At 44.2% G+C, this 23,663-nt stretch overlaps 1 protein-coding gene across 1 annotated transcript in view; it reads left to right on the top strand.

Moving 5' to 3' along the window:
* UBR7 (ubiquitin protein ligase E3 component n-recognin 7) overlaps window positions 1–23,663 on the top strand; it is a 410,797-nt gene that overhangs the window by 381,364 nt on the left and 5,770 nt on the right. Inside the window, exon 7 of the mRNA XM_044073691.1 lies at window positions 22,298–22,402. Within this exon, the coding sequence (XP_043929626.1) occupies window positions 22,298–22,402 (105 nt within the window). The remainder of the gene's footprint in view (window positions 1–22,297; window positions 22,403–23,663) is intronic.

Genomic DNA, 23,663 nt, shown 5'->3' on the forward strand with positions numbered 1-23,663 from the left:
GAGGATTATTCTTTTGGAGAAACCTTGCATACTTTAAGGGAACATTTTCATTGGGAGAGTCAGGATTTCTCTGAATCGAAAAAGAGGCTTAGGGATTTCCTTCTTCCTCAGCATAGGCTTTTGGCTCTACTTCCTGTATTAGACATTGTGGATGTGTTTTCGGAATCTAGCATGACTCCTGATTCCCTCCCTCCGGCTCCTAGTAAGCCAGACAGATGTTGCAGGGTTCCTGACTCCCACAAATTTCTATTCAAAAACCCTGCTGCTGATCCTGAAACTATCTTACAGGGTCCCAAAGGTGTAAAGGCCTCTACAGCCAAAAATCCTACCCCCTCTGATAGAGATTCCAGGGCACTGGATAGATGGGGAAAGAAGGTTTATACGTCTGCAACCTTGGCAATTAGGGCCTTAAACTGCCAGTTTCATATGCTTAAATATCAACAGCATGATATGGGCCTGTTGAAACAGAAAATGATGATTTCTGATTGTGCAGAAAATAAAGAATTACAGGAATTATTGCATGCAGCAGAACAGGTTGGAAAGCATACTTTGCAATGTAGTTTTGATTCCTTGGAGGCCTCTTGCAGGGCCGCAGTTACTGGATCTGTGATTAGAAGGCATGCCTGGCTCAAGGAGCAAAATCTGCCTGATCATGTTAAAGCTAAATTGTTGAATGCACCTTTACAGCATGATACTCTGGTAATAAGGCAGAAGAGGTTTTAAAGAAAATGGAAGACAAAGCTAAATCTATGCAAACTGTAAAATATTTCTTACAAGTGCAGCCACCCAGATTCAGTAGGCACTGGCCTACTAAAAATTAGTCCTTTCCTGTGTCCAACAGAGCCTCTCAAGGCAAATCCAGGCGCTCAAAAGGCTCTAGATACCAATCACAGGGTTCTTACAGGTCAAAGCAATGGGGTGCCTCTATTTCCAAATCTGGAGGAAACAAAGCACAACCCTACAGTAAGCAGTCTCAATGGCTTCCCTCTACCATCACCAAGCACTTATCTTTTGGCAGCCCCCTTGTGGGGAAAATTAGCACTTCATGCTCAAAATTGGCACTTAATTACCCAGGACAAGTGGGTATTAAACATAGTATCCCAGGGGTACAGATTTCATTTCCATACTTTGCCAATTCCAGACTGTTGACCAGATCTGCCACAAAATCAATGGGCAGAGGCTCGGAAACAAGTTACGTCCCTCATGGATATGGGGGCTATTCATCCAGTACCAGAACAGGAAAAAGGGCAAGGTTTTTATTCAAGACTGTTCCTGGTACCCAGAAAAGACCATGCCTGATGGTCCAGTACTAGACCTATCGATTTTGAACATGTTCTTGGACATTCCAAAATTCAAAATGCTGACTTTACAACAGCTACTGCCCATGCTTGGCAAGAACGCTTGGTTAGTGACTCTAGACTTGAAAGAGGCATACCTGCATATCCCAATAAGGGAATCGTGCAGAAGATACCTCCACTTCAAGGCAGGTTTTACGAATTACCAATTCTCTGCACTACCCTTTGGCTTATCTATTGCGCCCAGGGTCTTTACAAAGTGCCTGGCACCACTAATTGCATTTTGCAGACAAGCATACAAATCTATCCTTACTTGGACGACTGTCTCATTCAAACAGAAAAGGACATTCTTCTTCAACATTTGGCGTTTGTAAAAAGGCTTCTAACATGCCTAGGGGACACGATAAACGAAAAGAAATCACAGCTGGTACCCCCTCAAAAAAATTACATTCCTGGGTGCAAGCTTGAATACAACTGCCCAGATGGCTTACCTTATGCCAGACAAACAAAGGCAACTGACTATATACTTCAAACAGATGGCAACAAAAACCCAGTTATCTGCAAGACAAATTCTGCAGGCTTTGGGGTTCATAGGTTGGTACTAGGCTATCAGCCCTAGGGCCTATACAAGCCTAGCCATAACAATTCCCTGGCTATTTCTTCCCACATTATTTACTTTCCTGGACCCCTGTCTAGCAGGGCGACTGACGTGACCCCTGGGGTGAATTTCCTTTCTCCCATCCAATCAAGGTTCCTCTTGAAGAGGTCCAAAGAGGCATTCTGCTTGACATGTATGGGCAATCTATTCCAGAGTCTGGGGAGTCTCTGGGTCAGGAACCTATCCCTCCAGCATGTTTTGTTTATTGTGATGACAAGGATCCCTGGAGCGTGTAGCTCTGAGGGATTGGGATTTCTTTAAGTGTAGCATGTCCAACGGCTCTGGGTTTGACATGGCCTTGTATGTTAAGCAGAGATCGCCTCTGAGTAGACGATATGCGACAGAGTATAGCTGGAGTTTTTTAAGGCGGTCAGCGTAGGGCATCTGCTTTAGGCCTGTGATTCTTTTAGTGAGGTATTTCTGAGGCCTTTCCAGTTGTTGCAGATGTCTTGAGAGGTACATACCAAATGGGGCGTTGTATTCTATAATGGGTCTAATGAGGGATGAGTACAGTGGGACAATGACCTCCTTTTTTCTGGATGGAAAAGCCCTTCGTGATGAGGTGTGCCACATAGAAGGATTTCCTGACTGTTGTGGCGATGTGGTTATCGAAGGTGAGACCACTGTCCACCTGTGTCCCTAAGTCTCTTATCACACTTTCTGTGTTTAGTGTACTGCCACCTATATGGTAATTCATGGATACATGTTTTTTCCCAAAGGGGATAACAATACATTTCTTGGCATTGAGCTTGAGCCCATGGCTCTGGCACCAAGCATCTGTTTCTGTAAGGCCCTTTTGTAGAGTATCCACATCATTTGGGGATTCAATAATGGCTCCCAGTTTGCAGTCATCTGCAAACTTTGTTAGCCAGAGTCCCTTAGTGTTGACCTGTACTTCAGAGAAGTAGATGCCAAACAAGAGCAGCCCCAGGACTGAACCCTGAGGTACTTCACTTGTCACTTGTCTGGAGCTGGATTTGGAGTCTGCTACTTTTACAGTGTGGATTCCATCAGTAAGCCATTTAGCAACCCATTGGGTGACATAGGGATTAATGCCCAACTTAGTAAGTTTATCTATGATTCCAGAGTGGGGGATGGTGTCAAAGGCCTTGGCAAGGTCTAGATAGACTGTGTGGACCACCTTACCCTTGTCCATGGCTCTGGAGACTGATTCAAAGAAGTCAGTCAGGTTCAGGAGACTAGATCGGCCCTTCACAAACCCAAACTGGGTGGGGTCCAGTGTTTGAAGGTTGCCAATGTCTTTGTTTATAAGTTCCATGATAATACGCTCCATGGCCTTGCAGATAAGGGTTGTCAGACTGATGGGACGGTAGTTTCCGGGATCCAAGGTGGATCCCCCCTTGTGGATTGGGATAACTGTAGCTCTGCGCCACTCAGTGGGCACGAAACCTGAGGTGAGGCTATGATTAAACATGACACTTAGGTGAGGTGCCAATTCATATTGTAGTTCATGTAGTACACAGCCGGGATGTCATCTGGTCCCATGGATGCTGTATTCTTGGCTTTAGAGAGTGCGTTTTGTACCTGTGTGGCGTTATTACTGGAATTTGGCAATCTTCCGGTATTGAGATGGGCCTTTTAGGGGTGAGAGGGGGGTGAAGTTGGCACTGAATCGATCTGCCAGGATATTGGCAATATCCTTCGGATCAGTATATTTAATGCCATTCTGTTTTAGCTCAGAGCAGATCTGAGCATTGCCATTTAGATTCTTGACATAGTTATAGAATGCTTTGTGGTTGTCTTTGGAATCTTTGGCAATTTTATTTTCGTAACTAGCATTGGAGGATTTTATGAGGCATCTCAGTTTCTTACTGAGGCTAGTAAGGGAGTTTTTTGCATCCTGGGATTTTCCTCTTTTCTGCAAAAGTTTATTCCTTTTGTTGTAAAGTTTGTTTATGGCAGGGGACCACCAGATTGGCTTCCTTTTTTGGATGAGAGCATTTTGGTTCTATTTGGGATGGCACGATTCATGCATGAGTGGATGTGCTCATACAGTGCCTTAGTGTAGGATTCAGCAGTTGAACTTTCAGTTCCCGTCTGCATGGGTGTCATGAAGTTTGTCACTTCTGACTTGAGTAGCATGAAGTTGGCTTTGGAGATGGTTTTTATGGTGGTTTCTTTACTGGGGGGGTGGGGGTGGGATGTGGATGTTAAGGGTGATTAGCTTATGGTCAGACCTGACTAACGAGGGGGTGACCATAGGTATGGAACATTGATTTCCCATGTCAGTAATGACCAGGTCTAGGATATTGGAGCCCCTGGTGGGACTATGGATTAGTTGATCCAGGGCGTTGGAATTTATGAATTCCAAGAACCGTTGCGCAAAGGTGTTGGGACATGAGTAGTTTTCCCAGTTAATGGCAGGGTAGTTAAAATCACCCAGTATTAGGGTGTTTGGTTCTATCTTAATATTTTCCAGTATGTTTAGAAAGGTGTAGTGAGAATCTTGGGGTATGGTGGGGGATCTGTAGCAAGCTACAATTTGGAATGCATCCTGCATTCTACTAATTCCATATGCAAGACTGCATATGAGGAAACTTCACTGGTATCTAAAAAGTTTATGGAGTCAACATTGTCACAGTCTGGAAACAAATGATTCCTCTCATTCCCTGCCTACAACAGGAGTTTCTTCGGTGGGCAGAGACATGTCACCAAAACAAGGGACGGTCATTCACTCTACCCCCTGCCACCCAAACCCTAACTACAGATGCATCAGACTATGCTTGGGGGGCCCACCTGGCAGGGAGATGCATTCAGGGCATATGGAACCCAAAACAAATGCATTGCATATCAACCAGAAAGAGATGCTAGCTGTTCAGAATGCCCTGACAGCCTTCAAGGGCTTACTTCATCCAGGACAACTACTGATAAAGATGGACAGCATGGTTATGTGGTACATAAGCAGGGGGGTACACATTCCTACCCCCTTTGCAGACTAGCTATGGCATTGTGGGGCACAGCCTTGACTTACCAAGTGCATCTTCAAGCTCAATTCCTGCCAGGAAAACAAAATACTCTGGCAGACGACCTAAGTAGAAACCTTATGGACCCTCACGAGTGGAAACTGGATCCTCAAGTCTTCAGCATGGTAACACAGAAATGGGGGAGGCCAGACATAGATATATTTGCCTCTCCCCAAAATTATCAACTGGACAAATTTTGCACAAGGACTTATCACAAACCAGCATGGAAAGTGGATGCCCTATCCTTCAGTTGGAAAAACCTATCAGTCTACACCTTTCCTCCTCTGCCTCTTCTCCCCAAGGTCTTACTAAAGGTCAGACAGGAAAAAACAAAAATGATCCTAATTGCTCCGGACTGGCCTCGCCAGCACTGGTACCCAATTCTAAGGAATATGTCTCAACTCCCTCCTTTGTACTTGCCTCAAATACCTCATCTACTTTGTCAGCAGAACAGTCAAATTCTGCACACACTGCTCCAAACTCTGAACCTGGCAGCATGGCTGACACCTCTCAGTAAATCTATGATGGATGTCATTTTGGAAGCTAGAAGGCCTAATACTAGAAAATCTTATGCTGATAAATAGAAGAGATTCTGTGCTTGGAACCAAGCACAAGGAACAGACACAGCAAAACCAAATATTCCTCAGATTTTACAATACTTGTGAGATGCTTGACAAGGGCCTATCTTTTTCTTCAATAAAAATCCATGCCTCTGCCATCCCAGCTCATTAGAACACGGAGCCTCCCATCTTTTCTCATCCTCTACTAAAATGGTATCTTAGAGGGGCCAAAAATGTAAGGCCTCCCAGATGATCACCAACTCCTGCATGCGACCTCAATTTTGTGGTGGAAAAACTCACCCTGCCTCCTTTTGAACCAGCAGCTACTGCATATATAAAGTTTTTATCTTGGAAAACAGCTTTCCTTTGGCAATCACTTCAGCAAGAAGGGTTTCAGAACTACAAACCCTCATGGCTGTGGAGCCTTTTATTACATTTTACCCGGACAGGGTGTCTCTCAGGACCAATCCTTCATTTATGCCTAAGGTGGTAGCCAGTGTGGCTCTTAACCAAACTATTCCCATATCAAACATTTTACCCAAATCCGCAGAACGAGTGGGAGCAGATTCTGCATTCATTGGATGTACACAGACAACTAAGACTCAACTTGAACAGGACCATATCTCTAAGAAAATCTGAGCAACTACTGGTGGCATTTGCTGCAGGATCAGAGGGAAGGCTATATCAAAGCAGACTATTTCTAAGTGGATAAGCCACTGCATTCGTTTCTGCTACTTGCATCATGGTAAACCGGTGCCCAAGGGAATCTGGTCACATTCTACCAGGGCTGCCTCTACCTCAGCAGCCTTTTTCAGAGGAGTTCCAAGTTTCCAACCAAAGGCATTCTAGAAGCTGCTACTTGGAGCTCTCTTCATACTTTTGCAAGGCATTGTCATTTGCCTATCTTCTCTAAGTCCAGGGCAGGCTTTGCCACTGCAGTTCCTGCAGGGCCTTATAGCCGCTCCTAATGCTATTTAGTTCCATCCTCCCATCCATAGCTTTGGGATTCTAACCAAATGTAGTGACTGCAACAGTGAAACACGAAGAACATAGTACAGTTGTGTACACTTACCATAAATGTTGATGTTCGAGCATATTCACTGTTGCAGTCTGGGTTACCCACCCGCCATCCCCCTTTTTTCTAGAACTTCTCTTTCCTTCACTATATTCTAAAGCCTTTGTGGTGTATTTGCTTTTAGATGAAGGTAAAGTTTATGTTGCTAAAAGTGCATTTACATATATATTACTGTTTATTTATTTTTATATATATATATATTTTTTTTTTTTTTTTTTTTTTTTTTTTTTGCTCCCCATTTGGGGGGGGGCCACCTGACATCTGGGGCAAGAAAAACTGAATAAAATGGCATCGGCTGCATGTTTTATACCCCTGACGTCATGGAAGAGGAGACAGCAACCGACGCAGGACCCAAGACTTTGATATTCAGGCTGACTGAGGGCAACCCGCCAGCAGATTACCCAAATGTAATGACTGCAACAGTGAATACACTCGAACATCTACATTTATGGTAAGTGTACACAACTGTACTTTCCATTGATTGTCTTAATTGTGTGAATTGCTCAGTTCTGGGTTGGTGTGTTCTTAAGGCCCACCTATCAGCTATCTCTGCTTGTTTGCCTTTGCCTCCCCCTTTAGGCTGTAGATTTGAGACCAGTTTGTGTGTCCTTCACATTAGACCTCCCAGGAAGCCTGCACCTCCTTACTGGGACCATAGTTTTGTTTTAGAAAAATTGTCTTGCGCTCCTTTTGAACTTGTTGCTTCAGCTTCCTTACACCATTGTTCTTGGCAAACTGTTCTTCTGGCACTTCTGCCAGATGGGTGTCTGAGCTGCCAGATGGGTGTCTGAGCTGCAAGCCCTTACGGCTGTTACTCATATTTTTAGTTTTCCATAAGGACATGGTGTCCCTTTGTACTATTATTTTTTTATGCCCAAGCTGGTTAATGAGTTGTCTCTTAATCAGTCTATTCATTTGCCCACTTTTTCCCCCTTCTCCACAGTCCGCTAATGAGAAGGTTTTTTGCACCTTAGATTTGCATAGAGAACTGTGATTTTATTTTGGTAAGACTAAAGCTTTTCGTAAATCTGAACAACGTTTTTTCTTTTCATTCTAGGTCTTTAGGTTTGGCTGTTTCCAAGCAAACTATTTATTAGATATCTAAAACCATTTCTTTTTGCTATTCTTTTCATGGGAAGAACATTCTTTCTGTTAAGGTCATTCCACTAGAGCTCTGGCCTCTTCTGGTGCTTTTTTTCAAGGGTTTGGATGCTAACTTTTCTTGAGGCAGCAGCCTGGACTTCTCTGCATACCTTTGCTAAGCACTGTGTTTGATGTGGTTTCTAGGGTCAGAGCTGGCTTTGCCAGGTCCATTCTCAGTGGCTTCCTGGAGGGCTGTGCTGTTCCATCCTCCTCCCAGTCTTCTTCCTGAGCTTTTGCGTTCTCCCTATTGTAAAGAATACTGCAACAGTGATATGGAAGGACATAGTACAGTTGTGTAAAATCTTACAATAACAGCAGATGTCCTTCTCTTCACTGTTACAGTATTTGCTCCCTTCCACCTCCCCCTGGTCCTTTTTCCTTCTGGATGTGTTTGCTTCTTATTTTTATTCTTAGACTGGTATTCCTACTGGGGCTTTTTCAGTCCTGAGGATGGTACATCCTTATTTCTCCTTTATGCCCTACTCCATGCACAGAGAGCATGCATGAGACATACAGTGCACCCTTTACGACTAAAAAAACTTTGTTAAACTGACTGGACGTCTGGCTGCCCTTGGCAGGGGATTCTGTTGTGAAGAAGAAGATTCATCACCCAAAGACTCCCTATGCTGTGGAATAAAATCCCGGTATATGTGAGGCAGAGCACCTCGCTGGCCTTGTTCAAGAGAAATCTTGACCAATGGATGGGAGATTACCTCAGTGTCACTGCTCAACAGAGGCACAGCAAAATAATGGGTATAGTTCCCGGCTAGGCTTGTAAATGCCCTCGGGCAGATAGCCTAGTATGAACCTATGAACCTATGAACCTAAGAACACTGCAGCAGTGAAGAGAAGGACATCCACTGTTATAGTAAGATTTTACATAACTGTACTTTACCACTGGAGTAGAGGGCAGGTTCACAAGGAAGTCTAAGGCAGAGCAGGTTAAGGCAGATCACACTTGTAAGCATAGGCCTATGATGCTGAAGCCAAAGTGGACATCAGCTAACTTGCCTCTGCCTGAACGTAGTGGAAATTTACCCCATCCGTCCTCCAGAAATTCTTCAGTTTAGCTGAGGATTTCATGGATTTTTTTTGAAAGCCAGTCCACAACCTATGATAAACCTTTAGTGTCATGGATGCCCTCTCCCAAAAGGAAAGGGGGGATTTCTTCCTAGTGGGACTTTGGGTCACCTCAGACTCACGTGGTATACAAACTGGCCTATGTAGGCCAGACGTCTCCTCTTTTTTGTAGTGTCACAGTAATCCTCTCCTTCACCCCAGGGGATGCCTCATTTGGGAATGCCTTACAGTATAAAGCAGACTTTGCAATGGAAGGCCAAGGAATTCTCCCAGGTCCAAATTAGGTGCAGGAACTTTACAAGGCATGCCTGAATCCCAAACCTCTGGCCCATGTCATCATTCCCAGGCTATGCATTTAATATTGTCTGGAGCCAGATTCGCAACCTTTTGCTGCTAGGAAGCCAAATAATTTTGAATAAGGTCCTTGTCTCCCACAGATACCTGTATAAAAACCTTTTAGCCTATTGGGCAGTTGTGTCTCTACATTCTAGTAAGGGATCTACTTTGGTTTTAATCAACAGCTTATTCCCAATAACAGGGATGTAAAAATCCTTGACTGCTTTGGAAGAGCTTTTGCACCTCAGCTACCCTGGCCATTAAGGTACTTAACTGCTAGTCCTATATTTTGAAGTTCCAAAGTCCTTCCTTAACTAGTTAAGACATAAGGGAACAGCAGCTAAAGACCTGGAAAGTGGGTGTGCATGACCTATGCATCCTCGGTTCCAGATTGCCAGAAGCTCCATGAGACATTGTTTTGATGTAATTGATGAGTCATGCACGCATCTACCACAGAGTCTGTGATTAGGAGGTATTCCTGGCTGGAGGACACGCACTCTTCCAGGGCACTTTCAATAGAGCTCATTTACATCCCTGGGCATGGAGGTTCTCTTTGCCCCCACCCCCCAAAGAGAACATGTTTAGGGACTGAGGAAAACTATGCAGTTGATCACTTCTCATTTTCCTCTGCCTGCACCAGGATGTCATAGGAATTGTACCATTCTGCTCTAAGCAAGGCAAAGGTAAACAACCAAATGGTAGTTTTCCCTCATATGACTTTGATCTGAGTGTTACAGCAGATAGAGGATAGGCTAAAAATGCTATTTGGCATCTACAGTTTGGCCATGGCAATATTGGTTCTTCCTGCTTTTAGGTCTAGTAAAGGCAGAATGTATCCTTTTTGTGCTCTTATTTCAAAATAAGAAATCCCTAGTCCACTTCAACTTGTGAACATGAAGACTGACCTTGTGGATGACTGAGCTCTCATCCTGTTTTAACACATTTTCTTAGGATGTGCTGCATGCCTTGAGGTAAGCCTGAAAACCTAATATAAGGCAGTCATACCTGTTTGATGAAAAGTTTGGTAAGTTAATGTAGACCATGACACAGATTCTGCCCGAGCGTTACTAGGTGTCAAACAGGCCTATCAGATGCCTCATTGTACTTGCATCAGCTATTGTCTGACTGTTTGAATCACTGCTCTAATACCAGTTGCCAGTTAAGCAGTTCATAATAGGTGTTGTATCTAAAACCACCAAGAAAGGAAGCTATTTCACCATGGAACGTGAGCCAAATTTTGGGAGAGCTCACATTGGCCAACTGTTTGAGCCATCTGCTTGCACGTCTGTCAAACCTCTGTCCTGAATAACTGCATTCTGTTAGCAGTCATCTCTGATGGAAGAATTTCAGACATGCAAGCTGTATTTTGTGTGCCCTTTCTAAATTTTTTTTTTCTTAGAAGCTTCGCCTCCTGCCCCTGTCCCCCTTACCATGTGAACCATTAAACTGCCATCCCCTGTCTTAGTCAAACCCATTTTTTTCCCCTAGGAGCAAGGACTTCTCCCAGGTCCCACAGGGTAAAAGTCATCCAGAATGACAGTCACTTAGGCAGATGGAGTGTTTGCTGTCACCAGCATCTTGATAGTGAGAGCTTTTTGCATTAATGGCCTTAACCCTTCGAGTTGTAACTTGGCCGTCTATGTCACTGTAAAGACCACTTGTGACCCTCTATTAATTTTATAGCATGCTGTTATCCTAATGGCCGAGAGGGGTGTGACCATCACTGCATGCACTGTCACTGTGCTCCAATTCCATCCCTGCCCTCCAGCAGCAATTGTGTAGAGCAAGCAGCTGTTTGAGCTGGCGTGAACTCATTCTCTCTGCTCAAGGGTAGGCCTTCCCATTGTCCCACTCTATCATGAGCCCAAGAAGCTAGGTGAACACTGGTCACCAGAGCTGTAGTCTGGACTTTATTCCCCTACACTACAGGTAAAGCTCCCTTCTAATGTTTTTCAGGAACAGTCACCTCCAGGATTAACCCTTTCTTCATGCCTAAGATGATGACAGCTTTGTCTCTGAACAAAGCTAATCATCTCCTTGCATTACTCCCACCACCCAGGAATAAGAGAAGAAATCTTACACTCACTACATGTGTACAGGCAATCGAAATTTTATTTGGATGGAACAGCAATTCAGGAAATCTGAGCAGTTATTTTGTTAAGGACAGGGAGGGTAAACCTTTGGTAAACACACTGTCAAAATAGATAGGGCATTGTATCTGCTTCCATTACTACTATTATGGCAGGAAAGTTCCAGGCCATGTTAAGGGCCCACCTTCAAGCAGCACCAAGACCCAATCATCCAAAGGCAGGCATCCAGTCTGGTGGACCCCTGCCATAAATAAACTGTACAACAGAAGGAGGAAGCTACTACATGATAGAGCAAAATCCATAATAGGGAAGGCATCTCTGATCAGTACTAGCAAAAAATTACATCCCTCATAAAATCCTCCAAGGCCAGCTTCGAGAGAAAAATTGCACAGGACACCAAAGACAATCATTAGGCTTTTTTCAGTTATGTTAGAAACCTGGGATGCAACTCCCAGACTTGTTCTGAGTTGATTCTAAACGACAAAAAATACACTGAACCCACAGACATCGCCAATATCCTGGCAGACGGGTTCAGTGCAAACTTCTCCACCCCCTCCCCGCCAAAAGGGCAAGTATCTATCCCGGCAGAGGGCTGCCTCCCAAACATCTCTGATGCTCAGGTGAAGGCAGCCCTCTCCAAAGCAAAAAACACTGCTTCCATGGGACCAGATGGCATCCCAGGTTGCGTCCTACATGAACTCCAAGAGGAACTAATCCCTCAAATAAAACAGCTATACAATCTCAGCCTCACTACAGGATATGTGCCCACAGAATGGCGTACAGCAACAGTGGTCCCACTCCACAAAGGTGGAGCCTCTACGGACCCTGGAAACTATCTCCCCATAAGCCTGACTAGCTTAGTCTGCAAGGCTATGGAGAGGATCATCATGGAGCTCATAAACAAAGACATTGGGGACCTACAGACACTAGATCCTACCCAGTTCGGCTTTGTCAAGGGCAGATCCTGCCTTTAGAACCTGGTTGACTTCTTCGAAACAGTCACCAAAGCCATAGATGAAGGGAAGGTAGTCCACACAGCCTATCTGGACCTTGCAAAGGCATTTGACGCAATACCCCACTCGGGCATCATAGATAAGCTATCCAGCTTAAATATAAACCTCTATGTCACAAGATGGGTCGCAAACTGGCTCAAAGACAGAACCCACAGAGTGAGAGTTGCTGGAGCCATGTCAGACTCCAAACCGGTCACAAGTGGCATCCCACAGGGTTCTGTCCTGGGACCACTCTTGTTCGGTATATACTTTTCTGAGGTACAGGCAAACGTGGGAGGACTATGGCTCACCAAGTTCGCAGAGCGACTGCAAACTGGGCCATAATCAACTCTCCAGCTGACACAAACATCCTTCAAAAAGGTCTCACAGAGACAGATAACTGGTGCCAGCGCCATGGTTTAAAGCTAAATGCCAAAATGTATAGTCATACCCTTTGGCAAAAACAATGTGCCCACAAATTACCACATAGGTGGAAACCCATTAAGTACAGAGAAAGTTATTAGGGACCTGGGGACCCAAGTTGATAGCAATCTCTCCTTTGAAAACCACATTGCCAAAGTGGTTAGAAAGACCTTCTACATAGCCCACCTCATCACGAAGGGTTTCACATCTAGATCAAGAGAGGTAATCGTGCCCCTTTATTCATCTCTCATCAGGCCCATCATAGAATACAATGCCCCTTTTGGGATGTACCTTACCCGACACCTGCAGCAATTGGAAAGACCCCAAAAGTATCTCACCAAGAGGATCAAGGGTCTCAAACAGATGCCATATGCTGCTCGGTTAAAAAAACTCCAGCTCTACTCAGTTGCATACCACCTACTTCGAGGCGATCTATGCCTGACATACAAAGCTATGTCAAATCCAGAATTAATGGACATGCTCCACCTCAGTAAATCTAAATCCCTTAGAGCCACACGCTCAAGGGACTTGAACCTCAGCACAGAAATAAATAGAACTTGCTGGAGGAACAAGTTCATAACCCAGAGGCTCCCTTCGCTCTGGAATAGAATTCCAGTTCATGTGAGGCAGAGCACCTCACTGAATCTCTTCAAGAAGAATCTCGATAGGTGGATGGGGGATCGTAGGTTTGCCCCAGGGATTACTCCCGTGTCACAATTAGACAGAGGCACAGTAAACTAAACCTTAAAAAGGGCACAGTATACTCAAATCAAGGGGTGGCGTAAGCCATACAGAATCGGGCTCGGCTTATAATTGCCCCAGGGCAGATAGCCTAGTATGAACCTATGGAGAGGCAGATGTTCATCGTGCTACATTGCTGCAGTCTCACACTTGGGTTATCTGCCGTCAGGCGGTCCTGCAGTCGGCCCGATTTCCAAAGTCGTGGTCCGGCGTCCGTTGCTGTCGCTTCTTCCCTGTCAGTGCGACAGGGGTATAAAAGAGGCAGCCGACGCCATTTTCTTCAGTCTTTCTTGCCGCGCGGTGCCCGAAGCAGAAGCAGTTCGCAAGTGCCGGTCGGCCGACTCCAGAGATTTTCAAATCGAATTTCAGACCGAAGTTTTCAATAAAGCTAAGTACCCCGTTGGGGAACCTTTTCTTGCCTCAGTCCAATGTCAGAAAAAGTTAATTGCATTTCTTGTGGGAAGCAAATACCTCATAAGGATTTTCATTCTTATTGTATCCCTTGCCTAGGCCCAGACCACGGTGTCACAGATTGTTGGTTTTGTGCTAGGTTTAACAAACGAACTATTAAACGTCGGTTTGATTTCGCCCGACATTATTTTGGTAGAAAATTTAATTATACCATGCCGTCGGAGCAACCGACGATCGGGATGCATAAAAAGTGCAAAGGTAAGGACAGGCAACCGAGGCCTCTGCTAGGCCAGTCGCCGTTTCTCCGGTTTTCAGTGAGGCGCCTACGCAGCCCCTGACGACTGCTGATTTAGAACCCCAGCCTGCATCCGACTCCTAAGCTGAGATTGCAGGGCCTCCAGAGCCTTTATCTTTAGGCCCTTCCGACTCCATGGCTGATGGGGATTCCAGTGCAGTTGAAAGGCCGTCAGTTACTGAAGGTGTCTTCAGACCGACTACACTTACTATTAAATCCTTTGCAAAACTGAAAACTCCATTAAAAGTAAGGAAGCCTGTACAGCAGTCTCCAGTGCAAGGCCCCATGCCTGAGAAACAGATGCTTAAGATGGCCAAAGACTTAATCAGGGGTTCCCATCCCCCAACTGACAAAAGGCCTAGACAGGAGGAGGACTACGCTTCCTCTGACCAGGTTTCCATTATCTCAGATTCTTCTGCGGAACAGGAGTACTCTTTTCCCCCTTATGAAGTCTCTGATGCTGAAGTCTATTCCTTCAGCATCTCCCCAGAAGACTACTCTTTTGGGGAAACTTTACATACCATGAGGGAACATTTCCACTGGGAAGGCCAGGATTACTCTGATTCTAAGAAAAGGCTCCGAGAGTTCCTCTTACTACCCCAACACAGACCTCTTGCTATTCCACCTGTGTTAGACATTGTGGATGATGTTTATTCAGAATCTAGCCTTAACCCAGATTCATTACCTCCTGCACCTGCCAAACCAGACAGATACTACAGAGTCCCTGACTCACATAAATTCCTATATAAAAGTCCTGTTGCTGACCCAGAAACCATTTCCCAGGGTCCCAAAGGGGTTAAGTCTCTATGCTAAAAATCCTGTACCGTCTGAAAGGGATTCTAGAGCACTAGACAGATGGGGAAAGAAAGTATATACCTCATCTACTCTAGCTATGAGGGCCTTAAATTGCCAGTTTCACATGCTGAAATATCAACAATATTTGATGTCTCAATTAAAACAAAAAATGAGCACTCGTACAGAGCAGCCTGATTACAAGGAAATGCAAGATGTGTTGCATGCAGCAGAACAAGTGGGAAAACATACTTTGCAATGTGGATTTGATTCATTGGAAGCTTCTTGCAGAGCAGCTGTAAACAGGGTCCGTCATTCGTAGGCATGCTTAGTTAAAAGAACAAACTTTACCTGATCATGTTAAAGCAAAGTTATTGGATGCACCCTTACAGCAGGATGTTTTATTTGGTGTGAAAGCAGAAGAGGTTTTAAAGAAATTGGAGGATAAGGCAAAATGTATGCCGACGGTCAAGGATTTTTTACAGGTCCAACCCCCTCGTTTCAGCAGAAATTGGCCAACCAAAAACTGGTCCTTTCCAACTTCTGACAGACCTCAGAGGGGCATATACAGACACCCAAGGGGCAAAGGTCAGCCACAAGGCTCTTACAAGCCACGACAATGGGGTGCCACAACCTAGAAAGGAGGAGAAGTTAGGTCTCAAACTATCAGAAGACAATCACAATGACTTTCCCCTCAGACTGCCAAGCAAATCACTGTTGGCAGCTCCCTTGGGAGGAAAACTTGCACTTTTTGCAGACAATTGGCACATCATCACAAAAGACAAATGGGTCCTAAATATTGTAACTCAAGGATACAGGTTCCACTTTCACACTTTACCAAGGATAAAAGGAATGCCAAACCTGCCATCAAATCAACGGGCAGAGGCTCAAAGACAAATTACAGCACTCATGGACATGAGAGCCATTCAACAGGTTCCTACACAGGAGCAAGGACAAGGATTTTACTCAAGACTCTTTCTGGTTCCCCGAAAGGACAAAGCCTGGAGACCCATTCTAGACCTTTCAGTTCTAAACACATACCTGGAAGTACCCAAATTCAAGATGCTCACACTACAGCAACTTCTTCCCATGCTGGGCAAGAAGCCTTTGCTAGTAACGTTGGACCTCAAGGAGGCATACCTGCATGTCCCTATCAGACAAAATTGCAGAAGATACCTCCGATTTATAGCAGGTACAACTCATTACCAATTCTCTGCACTGCCCTTTGGCTTATCTACTGCGCCCAGGGTCTTCACAAAATGCCTGACACCAGTAATTGCATACTGCAGACAAAGAGGAATCCAAATATATCCATACCTGGACAACTGCCTTATTCAAGCAGACAGCAAGGACATTCTTTTAAAACATCTGGCGTTTGTAAAAACCTACTAAGTTGCCTAGGGTACACAGTAAACGAAAAGAAGTCAAAACTAGTGCCCTCACAAGACATAATATTCCTGGGTGCCAGCTTAAATACAACAGCCCAGATGGCTTATCTCACGCCAGACAAGCAAGCACAACTGACTCAGTACTTCAAAATGATGGCAACAAAGACCCAACTCCCTGCAAGAAGAGTTCTGCAGGCCTTGGGATTCATGGCATCTTGCATACTACTAATACCATATGCCAAACTGCATATGAGGAAATTACAATGGTACCTGAAAAGCTTATGGACTCAACACAGCCACAGCTTGGAAACAATAATACCACTAATTCCCTGCCTTCAACAGGAGTTTCTATGGTGGGCTCCGGCATGTCACCTCAACAAGGGTCAGCCTTTCACCTTGCCCACAGCCAGGCAAACAATGACAACAGATTCATCGGATTACGCCTGGGGAGCACAAATGGCAGGACAGTGTATTCAGGGCAAATGGTCTGCAGATCAAATGCATCTCCACATCAATCAAAAAGAGATGCTAGCTGTACAAAATGCCCTAACAGCTTTCAAGGACCCCCTACATCCAGGACAACTTCTAATAAAGACTGACAACACCACAGTGGTGTGGTACATAAACAAACAAGGGGGCACACATTCCTACCCCCTATACAGGCAAGCAATGACCTTGTGGAACACAGCACTGACCTACCAAGTTCAACTCCAAGCACAATTCCTGCCAGGAAAGAAAAATACATTGGCAGACAAACTAAGCAGAAATATGGATCCTCACGAGTGGAAACTAGACCCACAAGTATTCACAATGATGACTCAAAAATGGGGGAGCCCAGACATAGATCTGTTTGCCTCCCCCCAAAACTACCAACTGCGAAAGTTTTGCACAAGGACATACCACACTCTAGCTTGGAAAGTGGACGCCCTCTTATTCAGTTGGAAAACACTAACAGTGTATGCCTTTCCTCCACTGCCTCTTCTGGCAAAGGTGCTGCTAAAAGCCAGATTAGAGAGGCCACAAATGATGCTCATTGCTCCAGACTGGCCACGCCAGCACTGGTATCCAATATTAAGGAACATGGCTCAAGGCCCACCATGGATTTTACCTCAAATTCCTCACCCGCTGACTCAGCAAAACAATCAGATTCTACACAGCCAGCTCAAAACTTTAAATCTGGCTGCATAGCAGATTATCTAAACAACCAAGTCAACACTTCTCTCTACAGCTGTTATGGATGTCATTCTGGAGGCCAGGAGACCCAGTACCAGGAAAACCTACTCAGACAAATGGAAAAGATTCTGCGCCTGGAACCAGGCTAAAGGCCAAAATCCTGTTGTCCCAAATATTCCTCAGATTCTGCAATATTTAACTGAGATGTTGCACAAAGGCCTTTCCTTTTCATCTATAAAGATCCATGCTTCAGCTATTTCAGCTCATTACAACACGGATACTCCTATTTTTTCACATCCATTATTAAGACAGTACCTCAGAGGGGCTAAGAACATAAAACCGCCCCAAAGAGCACCAACACCAACTTGGGACCTCAATTTTGGTTTGGAAAAACTTACACTACCGCCCTTCGAGCCAGCTTTTTCAGCTGATTTACAATTTTTATCATGGAAAACTGCCCTGCTGCTAGCAATAACTTCAGCACAAAGAGTCTCAGAGCTACAGGCCCTAATGGCAGTGGAGCCTTTCATCATTTTTCATCAAGACAGAGTCTCCTTACGAACTAACCATGCCAAAGGTAGTATCCAGTGTGGCTCTAAACCAAACCATTCATTTACCCACCTTTTATCCAAACCCCCAGAACAAAGGGGAAAGGCTCCTACACTCTCTGGACATTCACAGGCAGTTGCATTTCTACTTGGATAAAACAAAAGTTTTCAGAAAATCTGATCAGCTCTTTGTATCCTATGCTGCAGGATCTCAAGGAAAGCCTATATCAAAACAGACCATTTCAAAATGGATAGGACATTGTATCCGTTTCTGCTACACACACCATGGGAAACCTGTACCTGGTAACATTAGGCCTCATTCCACCAGGGCTACAGCAACATCAGCAGCCTTCTTCAGAGAGGTACCAACCAAGGATATTTTGGAAGCTGCAACTTGGAGTTCAGTGCACACCTTCACCAAGCACTACCACTTACCTCTATACTCAAAAACCACAGCTGGCTTTGCCACTGCAGTTTTGCAGGGCCTACTAGCTTCTCCAAACCCTGTTTTGTACCAACCGCCCAGCCTTAGCTTTGGGATTCAACCCAAGTGTGATGACTGCAGCAGTGTAACACAATGAACATAGTACAGTTTTGTACCTACCATAAATGTAGATGTTTGAGTGTTCACACTGCTGCATTCCAGGTTACCCTCCCACCTTCCCCTCTTTTTACCTGGGTTTTATATATAGCTCCCTGTTTATACAATCTCTAAGATGTATTTCTATATGGTGTATTTGCTTACAGCTGTAGCTATTGTTTTCTACTTATGTAATTTACTTAGGATTATGTATTGCCTTCCTATTTGGGGGCACCTGACATCTGGGGCAAGAAAAACTGAAGAAAATGGCGTCTGCTGCCTCTTTTATACCCCTGTCGCACTGACGTCAGGGAAGAAGCGACAGCAACCGACGCCGGACCAAGACTTTGGAACTCGGGCCGACTGGGAAACGCCTGACGGCAGATAACCCAAGTGTGATGACTGCAGCAGTGTGAACACTCTAACATCTACATTTATGGTAGGTACAAAACTGTACTTTCTGGGTGTTGTCTGAAGTTTGTACTTTGATTCTTCCACACTGGGTTGTACACTGGCACCCTTGTGCTATAACCCTTTTGTCATAACCCTTTTGTCAGGGCAAGAAAAGTCATCGGAGGAAGCCAGCTGACATCCCTTTTTACTTCCAATGTCTTGCCACAGATAGGAAGGCATCCACTGTGCCATTAAGGGGAAGGGTGAATAGCTGTAGAAGTTGGGCCAAGCAGTCAGTGTTCCGCAGTCTGGAATCCCAAAAGTTACTACAGCAAAAGTTGGATATACTCTTTCTACAATTATGGTAGCTCCTAACACAACTTTACTTTCCAGATGCTTCTGTTCTGCATCACCTATGTCCAGGAAGCAATGTTTAGCAGACACTTTCTCATTGCCGTATATCAGGTGCTGCAACGGATGAAAGTGTTTCCAAAACCAGGATGACTGTTAACCACCCCAGCTTCAAATAGGCCAGTTGCAGCTTAGCAGTCTGTAAGAAGTCTTAGTTTGTAGGCACATGGTCAAATATCATACAGTCACGTTTTCCTTTGAGATATGCACTATCCGAGGAGGGCTGTTATCCACACAGCCATTAGGGTCTTTTGTGATGGGGCTTCCCAGCAATGAGAACATTTTTCATGTTTGGCCTAACCCCTCCCTTGGTAGTGACATCCAAAACTTGTCATATCTAAGGCTGCTTTTGCCCCAGTGTCTGTGCATGTGTGATTCCCCATATCCATCAACAGGCAAGCTGGGCATGGCTCACCATCCTTCCCTCTCCTAGGGTGGGCACACCCATCCTCCCTTCCTTGTACCATCATGTTCTCAAGCCACTAGTTAAACTGAGTTTGCCAGGGCTTGTATCCCTCTATGCCATTGGTGCAGGCATGCTCTGCAACATTTTTTCCAGTCTTTGAAAATAGTACAGAACACTGCAGAATCCAAGTTCGTGTCCTTACAACCACTGTCCTTCACAGGATACATTTTAAATGGTCTCTCCTGAAAGGCCATTTTCCTTCAGACAAAATTCTTCCTATGTAAACCTATTTCCCAGTTCTTTGCTGTTGGTCATAAAAACTTCCGTCTCTGACCACTCTTTCTCATGGCAGCTGTAGTTCACTTGGCTTCCTCACACACACAGTTCCATTATGATGGTCAGCCAGTGCAGGTGTAGAGGTTTTAGTGAAATGGGCTTGTGTTTCATTAGGTAAAATTTCCAAGGCATGCAAGATTCATTTACAGTGATGGATTCATACTCCAAATCTTAATCTGCATAGCTGTTTTCAGATTCTCACCTCATTAGTGGTTGCTTCCACAGACACCTTTGCTTGGGGTGGAGGTGGCAGGCAGTGTTAGAGGCAGGCAATCCAAAATGTATGTTAGGTCTGTCTGCGCTTCAGTATTCTGAAGAGGAGGCTCGTCCTCCATCTTCAGGCATTCCAGGATTCCTTACCTCAAGGTACAGATGCTATCCACACTGACAATACAGGTTTGGTACTTGAGCAAAGGACAGCAACCTCCTTCCAAGAAGTGATGATATCGGAATGGTGTGTATCAACAGGATGTTTTTCAGTAGCCAGTTATATTCCTGATGGTACAAGTTGTCTAGCAAACACATTGTCATTTAATCATACCTTACTAGTGGCTCCTCAGCTTTTCTGTAGTGTGGAGATCTTCAGTCATTGCGGTAAGCCTTACTGGAACTTGTTCACATTTCTTACCAGTGCCATATGCATTAACATTTGTTCCTTCATCTCTTCCCTGGGGAATGTTGCAAGGATGCTTTTTATCTAGAAACGGCTGCCAAGACTCCTTTACACACACCCCCATCCCCATTTCTTCTTATTCCAGCATTATTCAGAAAGCCAAGTAGAGCAAGTTTAGTGTTATTCTCATGCCCCCATGATGGCCTCAACAGATCTGGTTCCCCTCTATTCTGGCCCCATCTTCTAGAGTAGGCTGTACATCTAGGGCCCTCAAGAAATCTGCTGGCACACCTTTCCAGAAGCCTCATGTAGATTTTCACTCTCCATCTGTCTGCCTAATGACTTGAATTCCAATAATGGCCATGGCCTCTTCATACAAGCTAGGGTGTCCCAAATTCTCCCTTCATTGCAGAGCTGTTCACAGGCAGCTCAGATTTTATGTGGACAGAACAAAATCAGGAAAGATTCAAAAGATTCTTATTTTCCAATAAAGATTAGGTTCCGGGCTTACAGAAGCAGCATTTACAAAAAGTGTAAGATGCTTTTTTGCCTGCAGTACATTCTGCTAAGACCACTGGATACCTCTCGGATATTTTTCAACAATAGCGCTATCCTTATATTTACACACCCACTGAATGGGCTTCATTGAATACTTTCATAAGGCTTTATTAATTGGATAACATCTCCATGTCTAGGTCTTCATTTGGATGCACAGTGATTTACAGTGTGGATTCAATGATGGCCACGCGCACACACACACACACACGCGCGCGCGCACACACACACACACACACACACACACACACACACACACACACACACACACACACACACACACACACACACACCTTAGAGGAGCAGGTACAATCTTGAAAATCATGCTCACCTTCTTTCCCCCACCCTCATGGCAGATGTGAACTGGAATATTGGCATATGGTTTCATACAAAGTGCTCTTTTTCCAGTTGCAGTCTGAAGAGGAAGTTGTTTGGCAGTTCATTATGGGTAAGAGGGAGGACTTTGGAATGGTTTGGATGTCAAGGCACTGCAAGCCTGCAGTTCCAGTCTTTTTGGTTGAGGGATGGACCTTCTCAATCAGATCTGCAGTTATGGTAAGGACTTAAGTGTCCATTACCGAGGTGCTCTTTCAAACATTACCTATATAGTTGAGTTGCTTATGTATTATTTTTGCTATCGTGGCTTCAGATTTTCTTAAGCTTGAAATGTTATTACCATGTACGTTCTGTATTTGCATGTTTAATGTAGCTTATTGATTACATTTCCTGTCTGCTACTGGAGTGAAACTGTAGGCTGAGTTGTATCTCAGGAAAGCATTTGCATATTTCTAATGTTTTGAATTTTTATTTGGAAGACAGCAGTGCACTCGGAACAATTTAATGTAATTTTTTATAATGCCTGTTTAGGGGTCCTTATGGCATGTTGTAAATTAACTGAAAGTGTAAAAGATTACCGTGTGATTATTATGAAGTTTATATGTATGACAGTGGAGGAAGGAAAACTGCAGCCTAATTATTTTTTAAAGCATATAAGCAGCATTTAATGTTTTTATTTGGAGATAATGTGCTTCCAGCAAAGTCACCAAATGCATTTTTTCTTAGAGTATAATGACCTGAAATCAGAACTTAAAGATTATCTGAAGCAGTTTGCAGATGAAGGAAAGGTAAGCAATGTTTCCATGAAACTAGCAAGGGTATGTTAGCACTTGTCAATAATAAAGTATGTGTAGCTTTGATTTTACTACCTTCATTCACCAACTACCAGCCTTTGTTTTGTAATGCACAAGAAAGTGAGTGCGTCTAAAAAGGTATATGCTTGACTTGTTAGTATATGAAAAGCAGCAGTGTACCACTGAAATGTTTTATTTTTTGTATTGTCATACTAAATGTTACAAGTGAAAGAAGTGTAGTGTTTTTGGAGACGGTGCAAAGTAGTCACTGTCCAGCAGCACTGTGTGCAGTGTCAGTGATCAGAATGTACAAAACAACCACACCTTTCGAACTGCAGATGTAAATGGAGTTCCAGTCTTTTGATAGTAATACTTGCACTGTCACCCCTCCAGTGCATTTGAGATGAGGAACATTTGGGGAAGGCCATTTACATGATGTCTGGAGCCTACATTGAGAACCTTGACACTTTGGCTATATAAAGTTATGTGCTTCATAGTTTTGTATTTGCCATCCTGCTGTACTCTCCCACCTCCCTTTTTTCCTTTTCTGCTAGCAACAGAAAGCAGCTAAACCATATGTTGGTGAATAGTAAACTTGTTCATGGGAAGTAAATAACCACCCCTTTAGCCACCCCACCAGCCATGTCTGTTTGGGTCAGAGCTGGATGACTTTAAGATATATCTGAGTCAGATTTTAGTAAATTCCTTCAGAGTTTCCAAGTTTACTAGTTATTACCTAGATCAAGCCTTCTCCATTCCTTGGGACTTGAGCATCAACTACAGTTTGAGGGTTTCTCCAAGAATCGACGACTTAGACTATCAGCTGGTTAATGCTGTGCATTTCAGTATTGTCTTTTTTAGCACTTTGTATTAGAAGGGCATCACAGTGGAAGTTTATTTTGCTTTAAGCTGTAGCTGTTCCATTTCACTTCCTTGTTGGTGTACTTTTTGTGCAGAATTTTCATGCCTTCATTTTTTTGTTGAGTTTTCTCTGGGAATCTGGCTTCCTTCCACAATCCCAGCAAGGCTTAAGTGAACTGTCAGTGAATGTGTGGGAGTGTCTATGCACTATGGGCTGGTGAGTCATCCAGGAGTGGTTTCTGCTTTCCTTTGTTTGCTTGCCAATGTAGGCTCTGGCTCCTTGTGGCCCTTAATTGTATAAAGCTAGTAATGAAAACAGACTGAGACCTGAAAGTAGTTTTACAAGCAAAATGTTCAAATGATTAAAGTATAAATGCAATTATGTTTGTATGCT

Source organism: Protopterus annectens, chromosome 6.part0 (assembly GCF_019279795.1).
Source record: "Protopterus annectens isolate FY-2018-M chromosome 6.part0, PAN1.0, whole genome shotgun sequence".
Taxonomy (NCBI): domain Eukaryota; kingdom Metazoa; phylum Chordata; order Ceratodontiformes; family Protopteridae; genus Protopterus; species Protopterus annectens.